This window comes from Phaethon aethereus (assembly GCF_964289735.1).
Source record: "Phaethon aethereus genome assembly, chromosome: 2".
NCBI classification, from domain to species: Eukaryota; Metazoa; Chordata; class Aves; order Phaethontiformes; family Phaethontidae; genus Phaethon; species Phaethon aethereus.
This window is the reverse complement of record NC_138582.1, coordinates 25867714-25880265: the sequence shown is the minus strand read 5'-3', so window position 1 is coordinate 25880265 and position 12552 is coordinate 25867714. Positions and strand designations below refer to the sequence as shown.

General features: G+C 42.7%; 1 protein-coding gene across 1 annotated transcript in view; it reads left to right on the top strand.

Moving 5' to 3' along the window:
- Nucleotides 1-5845: 5845 nt before the first annotated feature.
- The window catches only part of MTDH (metadherin), a gene marked incomplete at its 3' end in the record, with an annotated part of 32067 nt that continues 25360 nt past the window's right edge, over nucleotides 5846-12552 (top strand). The window contains exon 1 of the mRNA XM_082015422.1: nucleotides 5846-6487. Coding sequence (XP_081871548.1) covers nucleotides 6083-6487 — 405 coding nt within the window. The 5' untranslated portion in view covers nucleotides 5846-6082. The remainder of the gene's footprint in view (nucleotides 6488-12552) is intronic.

Sequence of the window (12552 nt, the reverse complement as noted above, 5' to 3'; positions counted from 1 at the left end):
TTTTTACTCTGCATAGGAATAATTTCAATCTGAAGTAGATTTTTAAATCAGGAAGATAACTTTTTTCCCTGTTTGATCTTCTAAAAAGTCTAATTGGTATGTAAATTCTCACATTAAGAATAACTAAGAATGACAAATCAAGTAGCAAAAGTTAGGAAATGCCAGATCTAGCACTGATGGTGCAGACTGAATTCACATATATTCTATGTGTTATTCATAGTTTCATGACTGACTGTTGTTTTGGGTTATTTTCTCCTCTCATGGGATTATACGGCTTTCCGTCTGCTAAAAAAGGAACTATCTACCTTGGAGTAGAAGAGTAGAAGTGGAAGTAGAAGATAGATATCTGAGTAGTAGTAGATGTCTTAGTAGTAGTAGATATCTTAGAGTAGGAGATAGAGGAACAACTAAAAGAGGGTGAATACATCTGCACTGATGTCCCTGCTGCTTCTGCCACTAGCTAGCTCAGGTACTGACAGCTCAGGAGACCCAGCAACGTAGACTGCAGTGCAAAAGGCTAAATGCATAAATGAGCCTGCATACTTGGATTCTGTAATTGTATTGCTAATAAATGAACCACGTGGTTTCAAGCTAACACGGTGCCATCTGTGTGAACTGCAACCGCCTCTTGATTAAAATGCTGTATTAGGAAAACAGTCTTCCCTATAAAATGAAGCTGTGAAAACTCTCCAAAGATACACATTAGAAGGTCTATTACAGGAATTATTTAATGTACACTTGAAAAAATAAAGAAAACAATTTTGTATAACCAATGATGTGAGCTAATAGGCCTACAATTCAGTGTTTGCTTTCTGTTAATTCGAAGGGTTTTTTTCCCAGCTGAGTAGCAAATCTTTGCATATTTATTTTTCTCAGTGCTTAGGGCTGACAGAAATTTGAACGTGAACAGTCTGCCACAGTGTTCTTCACCTCCCAAGAGACTCCTGAGCTCTATCAGTCATAACAACAATTTAGCTTTGATGACTAAATACTATTTATGCCAAAGGTTTAATGAAAACAGACTTACCCTTCGTGTAGGGAATTAAGTTTATGATTTTTGTCAGAATGTTTTTATATTTGAATGATATGGTTATGCATAAGAATGTGAACTAAAGTGAAAAATAATGTAAAATTAGTAAAGATTTTGAAGAGCACAGTACTCCTTAACAGTAAATTTTGGCTTAGGATTCTGTGTCAGTTCAAAAAGCTGATCGTGTCCACAGGAAAGAACTTCCAATGTCAAAGCGGCACACAGATTACCCATCTTCTAACCTCTCTCCTTAGGTGGGAAAGAAATCCTTCCCGAAGCACAGCATTACAAAAACTGAAGTTGTTCAAAGACTTACTGAAATCATTCACTACTCTGACAACAGGAGGTCACTGAGAGTTAGCCCATTTCCCCCAGACATAGCCCAGGTGAACAAGTTCTCAGGGGACAAATTTTTTTTTGCAACCTACACCTTCTTTCAGCAACCCCTTCCAAGCCTCTCTCCAAATGGATTTCTGTGCTTTGTCTCTCTCCCAACCCTAAACCTATGTGTTGGTGGAGACTTAGCCCCAAATAACCCAGATATTGTGTTTCATGAGACTTAAGACCGAAATATCCTAGCCATGACGCAGATAAATATGTCCTTATGTCAGTTGAAGCTCAGCACAAGATCGCAGCCATGGCCCAAGTGGAAAAGATCTCAGGAGAGAATCCTTTTGACACTCCGCTCTTCCCTTTCCAGACCACTAAACTGGAGTTCCCACTCTTTCTGTCTCTTGTAACCCTTACCTTAAACCTAGGTGTCAGTTGAGCCCTAGCCCAATATCCTCAGCCATAGCCCAGATGAAGATGTCCTCCAGAGGACAATACTTTTTGTCCCCTGCCCTCTCCTTTGGCAGCCCCTTTCCAATCCCAGTCCAAGTGGAGCTCTAGACTTTCTCTCTTCTCCCAACCCTAAATAAACCCAGATTCCTAAGTGCGGGCTGAGACTTAGCCCAAGACCCCTAACAATCAATCAGACGAAATTAGAGAAATTTCTGAGTGTAATTGTTTTTGCAACCCCTTTCCTGCCCCACTCTAAATTGAGATCCAAACTTTGTGTGTTCCCTGTCCCTACATCTAACTGTAGCCTCAACTCTGAGACCCAATATCAGCTGAAACTAGCCCAAATCCCCAAGCCATAGCCAAGGTGATCAAGTTCTCAGAAGATAATTCCTTCAGCAGTCCTTTCTCAGGTTGACTTCAAGTGGAGCTCTAGGCTCTGCCCCATTAAAACTCTAACCTAGTCTGAACGCAAAGGATGGGTTGAGCCTTAGCTCCAGACCCTGAGCTAGCACCCAGATGATAAAGATCTCAAGGAAGAAATATTTTTGCAGCCTACCCCTTACTCTGGCTGCTCCTTTACTGTGCCACACGAGCTTGGTGTTCCAGGCTTTGCCTCTCTAAGTGATCCTAACCTCAGCCTCCCTCAACAAGTCCAGCCATGGCCCAGATTAAAACATCTCAGGGAATAATTCTTTTCATGGCTTACCCCTCTTTGGCTGCCCTTTGTAGGGCATCTCTAGGCATGATGACTCTCATGTTCCTAATCCAGTCCTTAACTCTAACCCCAATCCTCAGCCTGGGTTGAGCCTCAGCCCAAGGCACTCATCCATGACCCAGATGAGTAATTTCTCAAGGAAAACTCTGTCTGCAAGACTACTCATCCCTTTCCTGGATATTTGTTAACATTGCCAAGGATGGTGATTGTTGGATGGGGGATTTTTTATTGTTGTTCCCTCCTCCAGGGTAAGTAACGAGTGTCTGCCTTAGTATTTTCAGTGAATTATGCACTGAGTTCACCTTAAAGCAATTTGGAGTCATGATCTATGTGAGACAGTATAACTGCCTGTTCAACTTCCTGACACAGGAGAAAGCTTAAATGTGTTTTGTTGGGATTCTGCTTACTTTATTTAAATGCTTGAGAGGCTTAATTTGCTTCTGCTGTATCCATCTGACTTCTAGTGTAAAGAATATCTAGAGCTGCAAGACACATAACTTCAATATTGTGTGAGATAATCATGAAAACCACATGGAACAGGTATTTTGAGATCTATGAAATAATAGCTCCTTTTTCCTCATGCCATGCCAAATGGCAGGTGCTGAGTTTTAAATACGGTTGTGGAACGGTATTATATAGGGTATGTCTAATAGCAGTTGTGGTAAAACAAGGGATGTTTGCAAGAACAAGAGAGATTACATTAAAAAAATAAATTTAAGCTTTGTCATCATTATTTTTTGCTTTGTCATTATTTTCTCTCTTGTAATGTATCATTCAACCTCCTGCTGTGATCCCTGGGAGAATGTCATGAGAAAGATCATTTATATTCAGCACTGCCAGAGAGAGTCCTTTGGGGCAGGTTTGATCAAATCTATTAATTAATATTAATATTAAACTAATATTAGTATCGAAATTAGTATGAAATAGAACATTTGCTTTATTTGATGAGTACTGCCAGATAACATAGTATGCATGTTCCTGCCATTTTTAATGTCACACAAACTTTCTCCAAAGTATTTCAAATTGCTACAGATTGTATGCTTATTCATGGCTGTATCTCATTAATTCAGAATAAGAAGATATTTATTAGTTTCAGATTGACTTGCTTCACTAGCCGAATCAAACCGAAAGTGGCTATTTCAAGTGAGGATCCTTTTTTCCCCCGCCCCACCCATATAAATCTGTTTCCGACCACTGCTCGGCTGTTCACGACGCTGCCACTCGGTGGTGCCACGGGGCTGCATTAAAAAAGCCTCAGCGTGTCTTAAAAGTCAATTACTTGTGTTGCGGAATTCAGCCTCACCGGGTGCTCGCAGCGTTTTCTTTAAAATTAACAATATCGACTGTTCTGTGGCCTGGGTTTTAAAAATGCATCCGTTGTATCTGAATAATGCTTTCAAATGTGTTAGGCATGTTTCTTTCAGGTACTGTATTTTGAACTAAAACTGCATGTTCCCTGTTGCTTCACCTCTATCTATGTAGGGCAACATCTTAAACAAAGAACCTACTTGTAGAATAATTTATTTGACATGGTAGGATGGCTGAGTTGTGCAACAACCAGTACAATGTGCATGGTCTATGCTAAAACATAAAAGTCTTACAAAAAAACCAAAGTATTATGACTTTGAATAAAAAAAATAATCTACTAAAAGTATACAAATGTCTATCAGTAAGATGCTCTGCCTGAGATTGTCTAGCATTGCTTCCAGCAATACCCTTTGTTCCAGCTGCAGTCAATTAGAAAAGTGGGAATTGACTGCCTGGTTGTATCATAAAAAAACCTAGGACTTAGCAGCAATGTAGGAGTACTTTACTAAAAAACTTTGAGAACAGTAAAAACAAATACTTGCATTGTGAAAGATATATTGACTTGACAAAATAAAGCAAAGTTACGAGTGTATGAAAACAGCATAAGCTATCACTGTGCTGTTTAAACAAACTGATTTTATTTTACTACATTTTAAACTTCAGGCATCCCATGCAGATTTTAATGCACTAAACCCAAATATTTTTCTAGTGGGCTATGAGAGAGGAACATTTTTTAAAAAGTAGAATTGCAAATGGAAAGAACAGGGCAACATTACTTTCCAGCAACACACCACTGCAAAAGACTACAGTCACTGTAAAGTCACACAACAATGCCAGCTCTGAGGTTCTGACAGCTCAAATTCTGCAGGAACTCTGGATGCTGTGAGACCAGATTTCTGAAAAATCAAGACATGTATTTGGTGTCAATTTTTTTAAAGCTTATTTTTAAAGTAGGTGGAGAAATGCAGTTTTGGAGTTCCTAATGACAAAACAGCTCCCACTGTGATATACACAGCTGTATTTTTCATAAAGCTCACTATTTAATTTGATGTATCAAGCCGGTGAGAGTTAAGATCTTAGAAAACACGGCTCTTGGAACACATGTATGTTGTTATATTACCTTGTCTAGTATATTTAGAAATAACTAAAAGCACAGCGATTTATTTTTTGCAACAATTTCAAAGGCCTTCTCTGCAGAAGAGAGGACCTCTGAGGGGCCCTGATCCGGCCTCTCAAGCCTGACAGGAGGCAGCATCTACCTGCAAGTCCCAGAGCCCCCTGCCATGGCCCCGGGGCTGCTGCTGGAGTCACACCGGTGGGTGCGAACGGCATCCACAAACGGGCAGTTAACGTGCCCGCAGTGGAGCTGCGCCGCCTCCCCGGGGCAACCGCAAACTAAAATAGCGCGGATTAGTGACCGTTACCGTGGAAATGCACCCACGTTACCGCGGGTCTGGGAGGGCCCTGCTGGGCAGGGGCACCGGCGCCGAGGCCGTCCCTCACCCGCTGCCTCAGCACCGCGTCAGGCGGCCCGTGGGCGGCCCGCTCCCCGCAGCTCTGCACGTACCACGGCGCGGGCATGTTTCTGTGGGGCTACCCATAGGGGAAGGAGCACTGCCCGCCGAAACGGCGGGAGAGACGGACAAGCCACCCCCTCAGGCCCCCCGCCCCGGCCCCGGGTGAAGCGCCGCGGGGCCTCCCGCCCCGGCGGCAGGGGCGACCCGGCCCCTGCCGCCGAGCTATGCCAAGCGGGCCCCCGGCCTCCACCGCCCCCGCCCCGCTCGCTTGCTGCCACGTCGAGGTTGCTCTCCGCACCGCCCCTCTTCGCCACTCCCCGCCTTCCCCACGGCCGGTACCGCCCTGGGCCGGGCGGGGCGGGGAGGAGGAGGAGGAGGAGGAGGGCGACAGGCGGCCGCTGAGGGGGCGGGAGGCGGAAGGCTCCGCCCCGCGCGCGGTGGTGATGGTGGCGGCGCGCTGCGGCAGCGGCGGGTGTTCGGCGGGGTGGTGACGTTGCACGTGAGGCGGAGGGCGGGGAGGAAGAGGAGGAGGAAGAGGAGGAGGAGACCCGGGCGCCTCCGGGGCTGAGGCAGCTGCGTCCCGCCGAGGCTCCGCTCGTGTCCCGTCCTTCCCCCGGCGGCTGCGGCTCGGGCAGGCGAGCGCGGCTCTCCTGAGGCCGCGATGCGCTCGGCCTGAGCGCTCCCTCGCCGCCCCGCCCGGTTTGGGCCTCTGCGGGGCAGGGGGCCGAGATGGCTGCGGGGAGCTGGCAGGAGACGGCGGCCCAGCAGGCCGAGGAGGCGGCGGCGCGGGTGCGGGACGTCCTGTCGGGCGGCCTGGGCGTGCTGCGTGCCGAGCTGGGCCTCGAGCTGGGCCTCGACCCGCAGGGCCTGCCCACCTGGCTCGCCCTGGTGGTCCCGGCCGCGCTGGGGCTGGGGTTGCTGGGGCTGCTCCTGGCCGTGGCCTGCGGAGGCGGCGTCCGTAAGAAGCCATCGCGGAGCGCGGCAGAGAGGAAGGGCGACGAGGCCGCCGTTGCGGGCCTGACGGCTGGCGGGAACCAGGGAAAGGCGGCGGGCCCGGGTCCCGGGCAGCTGCACCTGAAAGGCGACGAGCAGAAGAAGCGAAACAAGAAGAAGCTGCCGGAGAAAACGGCGCGGGTGAGGGGGACTGCGAGGGCCGCGCCGCTCGGGAGGGAAGGGGCGAGGACACGGTGGGGCGGGGGAGGCGGCCGGGCCCGGGCGCCGGCGGGGGAGGGGGGATGAAAGACTCATTGACAGCGGCAGGACGACGGCGGCGGCGGGGTTTGCCGCGGCACCCGGCCGGGCGCGGCGAGTCCTCCGTGGGGGAGGGGGAGAGGGGTCGCGTCGGGCGAGCGGCCCCGAGCGCGGCTGCCTCACTCCGGGCCTTGTCCCAGCTGCCCGGTGAATCGCTTGCAGGTTAGATAGGCACCGGTGAGAAGAGGGGGGACCGCCCGCAGGGTCTGGAGGCCACAGAGCTCCCTCCCCCCGTGCGATCCGCTGGGGCGATATGTGCCTGTGCGAGGGATGGGGGGTCCTGACTGCCTGCTCTGGAGCCGGCTTGTGTCATCTGGGTTACTCGGTTGCTTTGAAAACCTGGAGGAGCAGCGCGCACACACGGAAGTTACATGTCCATAGTCCTGGGTGGTAAGGAAAATGCTCGTCTCTTTTTAGAAGCTTTTTAGTGGAAACCATTATATGAAAGCATTTTTTTATTATTAATCGGACGCTTGCAGGGTTAGGAACCAGTAGTGGAGACCTTAGTATGGCTTTAGGTTTTCAAGCCAGGAGTTGTAGTCCAGTCAGGTACAGACTATTAGAAGTAGCATTGTAAGTCCCAAAAACGCTGTGGTGATTCAAACTTGAGTAAGGCTTTTTGCTGTGTCGTTTCGACAGAACATGTTAAGATCAATCTTGTGGTGAGCTTGCTTCTGTAGGAATATGTCTGATTTAGTTGTTACAGTAAGGATCATCTCCTTTAATAAGGAAATCTGTGTCTTAGCAGCCCCTTAAAAACAGATAATTCCTGTCTTTTTTTTTTTTTTAAATCCTTAGTATGTGGTGTGGGAACCGTCCATCTTTGACAGTGTGCGTGCACTTCGTGAGAAAATTAGTAGAATGCAGAAATCATCGCCGGTCCTTTTAAAAGCTTCCAGTTACCATAGTTTTCAGGCTTGAAGGGATTGCTTCTATAGCTTTTATATTGTTAGTATGTTTGTAATCCTATTTATGTCCAACTGGATTATAGGAATGAAAGTGCAGCAGATGTCCCCTGCCTGTTACAACTGTGGCTTTTAATTATATCTTGCTCTATAAAATCTGAATTGTTTACCTAATGAACAGAAAAAGGAGAGAAAATGCATTTGTACCTTTGAGTCTGTGTCAATATTAAGGCTTGAGAAGTTTTTTATGTGTTTTTTCAATGAGAAGTTAAGGCTAGAATATCTTAAAAGAAAACGAAAAAAGTCTGCATATGCCACCAACCTGTCTTGAGCAGTGAACTACTGAAGTTGATTCTGGAAGTTGCAAGAGACTGAATGCTGAGCACCAAGAAGAGGAAGCATTGTGATGCAGAATCTTTCTAGTGTAGCTAGGTCTCCATTTTGGAGAAGGCACGTTAAAGATGCAATTTTTTTTGCCATCTTGAACAGCATATTCTTCAAGATTTAGTAGATCTGTTATGCCTTCTTAAGAACAAAGAAATAATTTACATTTTGCATGTTTTATTTTCTGTAAACTCCAATATAAAAACAAAGCATAAACTCTTGCAAGTCATCACTGAAGACATTAAAAAATGCCTCAACCAGAAGATAGAGTGAAGAGGGACAGAAACTGTTAACTTGACAATGCTCTAAAATGCAGGACTTCATAAAAGCAAACTTTGTATTAATTTTATGTAAAATTTAACTAACTGACATTCTTGGTGAATATAAATACTTGTATTGTTTCAAGGTTGGTTTACTCAGGAACAAAATAATGAAAGTTAAGGCTATTTAACAGCAAATATCTTCATAATCAAGAGAGCAAAATAGTTTTTCAGCTGTCAAGCTGTCATTCTGTCTTGTTAAGATTTCTAAAGTTATTTTTATAGTACTTTTTATTCATTATTTCCATGCCGAGGCTAAAAAAAAACACCCCACCTTTCCCAGAAAGAAAATGCACAAACTGAATCATTAACTGTAGTGCAAGTAAGCTTATATCAGTGGCAAAGTTTAATAAGCCTGCCTTATGCTCATTTTCCAGGATAAGTTCACAGACATCTGTATTAGCATGTCCCAATATTTTCCAGCTTTCACATGAAAAATTCTCAAAATAACATTGCAAATTTGAAGATGCAACAAAAACTCATACTGATTGCTGCCTAGTCATTTTTGTCTTGTGTTTTTGTATGCTGTGATGCTAATACTGAGGTCTGTGAAGGGAAAAGAGTAAGCCTGTTACAGGTTTGCTATGCCAGGGTCTAGATTTCCATTGCCGGCATTTCAGAAAGCTTAGAGCAACTGGTCTGTGGCATTAAAGAGCACACTACAGATGCCTAATTAAAAGCTGTAGGGTTACTTTAATACAGAATTACTGAGCTCATTGTATGGCAGGTGCTGAGTAACTCTCATCAGTCAGGATCAGAAATGTTCTTCACTGTACCTTTTCTGAGGAAGAGTATTATTGCTTTGTTTCTTGCACGTGGCTTTATTGAGTACCTGTATAGGTAGGGTACAACTTAACTGATACTTTTAGTAAAATAATTTTAGTTGAATAGCACTGCGCTGACTGGATCAGTAGCAACTATGAGGTTGTATTTATTTACTTGATATGGGCAGGCTGAGGAGAAAAAAAAATGAAGGTTGAATGGTATATCGTTCATTAACAGTATAGTTTGCAGAGCCAGTTACGGATTTCCCCAGCTCCTTGGAGCAAGGTAGTATCACGGTATCCTGACTTTAAATTCTGTGCAGTAAACTTGGAAGTTTCTTTCTCTCTCTCTTTTTTTTTTTTTTTTTTTTAAAAAAAAACCTCCTGGCAGGGGCAGAGCTCTTTGTCTCCTGTCAGAGTTCTTTGGCCCCTGTTAAGAATTATTTTTCTTTCCAAAAATCTCTTGATCTTTAATTTTAATTCCTTTCCCTTCTGAGTAGTTGCTCTGTCTCTCTCTTCTACTTTCTAAACGTTGAGCAGAAAAAGGTGAAACTGTTCTAATGTGGTTTTCTGTACAATCTGCAAAACACCATAGAAATTTGAGAGTAACTGTCTTCTGTACTTTGCTACAGCTGTAGAAAGCAAGTAATACCATCTATTTGTAGATGCAGAAAATACCAAATTGACTATGTATTTCCTATTGTTTGAAGTACACCTGGACAGTAAATGCGACACACTTTAGTAAAAGGACTTCCATTCATTTGAGAAAATTTCCTACCTAGTCTGCCTGAGAGAACTTTTCAGGCTATGACTATTTTATGCTTATTGCACTTAGAAACAGACTGCATAAAGATTTTTTTTTTTTCATACTTCCAGCTGATACTCACATGTTGGCTTTTGTGTATATGTTAATTGTCAAATTGCAGGAGAAATAGGGCTACAGGATTCTCCAGTGCTCAAAGAGAAAATTGAGTAGTTTTTTTTCTTAAGAAAAGCCTATAGAAAATAATATTGGTAAACAGATTCTTTCACTGGCCAAAGATATCCTAAATAGGCGTATCTTTATAATGTGTAACTAAGGACTTTGGCTAATACAGCCTTCTAAGACTCAAATGATAGCAATTTCATTACTGCCATTTGAAGTGTGAAACTGAGTTACTCATTATGCTGCACCATATTTAAAGAACAATATTTTTCATTTTAACAGTCTCAGCAAAACCTTTATTCTACTTTTGAATTACCTGAATGCTCTCAAATGTGTTTGAAAAAGGCTTATTTAAATATTGGGATATTTGGTCAGCAGGCAAGAAACAAATTCAGAAATCAGTAGTGTTATTGACAGCACTACTTCTGCCTTGTTGCATCTTCCCTGTAGCTTTTAGGATGAGGAAAAAAAAAAAGATGGCAAATAACAAATTGCACAATGAGTGAATTAATATTGTCGGTGGATGTTTAAGTTTTAAACTTAGTCTTTTTGGCTGTAGTGGTCTTTTAAAGAAACATTTCTGAGTATTACAGAAAAGCTTTTTTTCTTTCCTGCTTTTGTTACTATCCTTGGTATATCCAAAAATGGTCATATGAATTTTGGTTAAAATTCTATGATTCATCTGTGGGCAGAAAATAAATGTGGAAAGCTTCCACTGAAAGGGAGACTATTACAATTCAGGGATACATTCAGGGAGAAATGTATCAAAGTACAAGTTCTCAAACAAATTTCTAGTGGTTGTTGTTTACATGATCATATGATCAAACCACATTTTAAACAGTCATGTGGATGAATTTTTCCAGACAGTTCTTAATGGTTATGAACTAGTTTATTACTTCAGAGAAACAGAGAAACAGCTGAAGATTTTTTAAATTAAAGATTAAAACTTTTATATGTTGAATTTTGGAGAGGGATTAAGAAAGTGGTTTTCAATTTAAGCCAAATATGTAATAACAAAGAAGTAAATCAAGGTACAGAATTAAAGTCAGTTGGCTGTAAACATTTTTGACAAAAGTCCAATACTAGATGCAGCAAATCTGCTACTGCTAAATAACTTGGAGATAGTGATTCTTTCTATAGCTTAAGATCTTAAATGATGTGGGTACTAAGGTGGGGTACATGTGGGTACAATGTATTGAATGATGTGGGTACATGTATTGAAAGACACCACACTGCTAATAACATGGCTGTGCAGAATCTGGAGAAAATAGAGGGGTTCAAGAACTGATTTTTGGCAACAGGTTATTTTCAAGATCCAGTATCAGGTCTTTGGTATCCCTGTGGAATCAAGTACTGTGAGCTTTAAGAGGAGCTTTTAGAGATATTTTTGAGTCACAGATCTGTAAAATACACTTCATTTTCAGAATGCTGAGGGAAAGGCACTGCATCTTAGATATGAAAAGTCTAGTTTAATGCTGGTTGTTGTAGGAGAAGAGGGGTTAGGTGACCTGATCTTTCAATTTCTATTAATAGGTATAAAATAAGAAGTTGGCATCCTGGCTAACTACAGTAAGCAATGCAATGGTGAAATCATGCCAAGGGTGATTTGTAAGCATAATATAACATGCAAGACTTAAATACCTGTACCAGTTAAATTGAGGATCAGATCTGGTATTTGAAGGAATAGGTCACACTAAGTTCTAATACGGTCTTTGTTTCACTTTAAAGTGATCAGGTTCGTGTGGTGCAGACTTAAAATAGCTTTTGGTTTTTTTTAGTAAAAATAACTAAAGATAATATAGTTTGAACTTTAATTTCTGCAATTTCTTTTTAAATAAAGCAGTAGTTATTTATGCTTAATGTCTCATTTAATTTTCAGTCTTTATCGGATTCATTATGAATGTGAATCAATATGAAACTTGTGTGGACTCAGTATCAGTTACTACTCTTGGCAATTGTTTTTCACTCAGTGAAATTAATGGCTAACAGTAGTATAACACTTTGCTTATTTTCATGTTTTCTGCAGTTAAGCACAATAACTTCAGTCATAGCTTCTTGTTAGCAAAAAACATTACTAAAGTTACGTTTTTGCATAGGGAATAGAGAGGCTAACATATATGCCTTTGCTGTTAAGGGTGATTGATAAAGACTAATTTAATGACCGTCCAGAGTTTTAACTTTGTGTTAAATACATGCTAATTTTCTTTGTTGAGGCGGGGGGGGGGGGGGGTGGGTGGTGGTGTGTGTAGACTAATGTAACGACTGTAATCAAGTCGGTTTGAAAAGAGCAATGGGATGTCATGCTTTGTGTTTGACTTCAAATTTCTGTTCTACTATGAAGATAACTTGTGAAGGAAATGAGCTGTGAGGGATATGCATAGGTAGAAATTGCAGGAATTTGGTCAAGGTAGAAATTATTTTAAAATTCAGCCTGTTCCTGAACTGGTACACAGTGGTAAATGTGTTCATTTAACTAGATAATTTATGGCACATAGAACTGTAGCTGTTCTGAATCGATTTTTAGAACAGTGGCAGAGAACTGTAGCTGTTCTGAAAGCTGGTAACTTTCAGGAATTTACCTTTTGATAAGCAAGTCCTGTGTTGAGTAGAACTGAGATGAAATGAGGAGCCCTGTTTTTTTCCTTTCTCA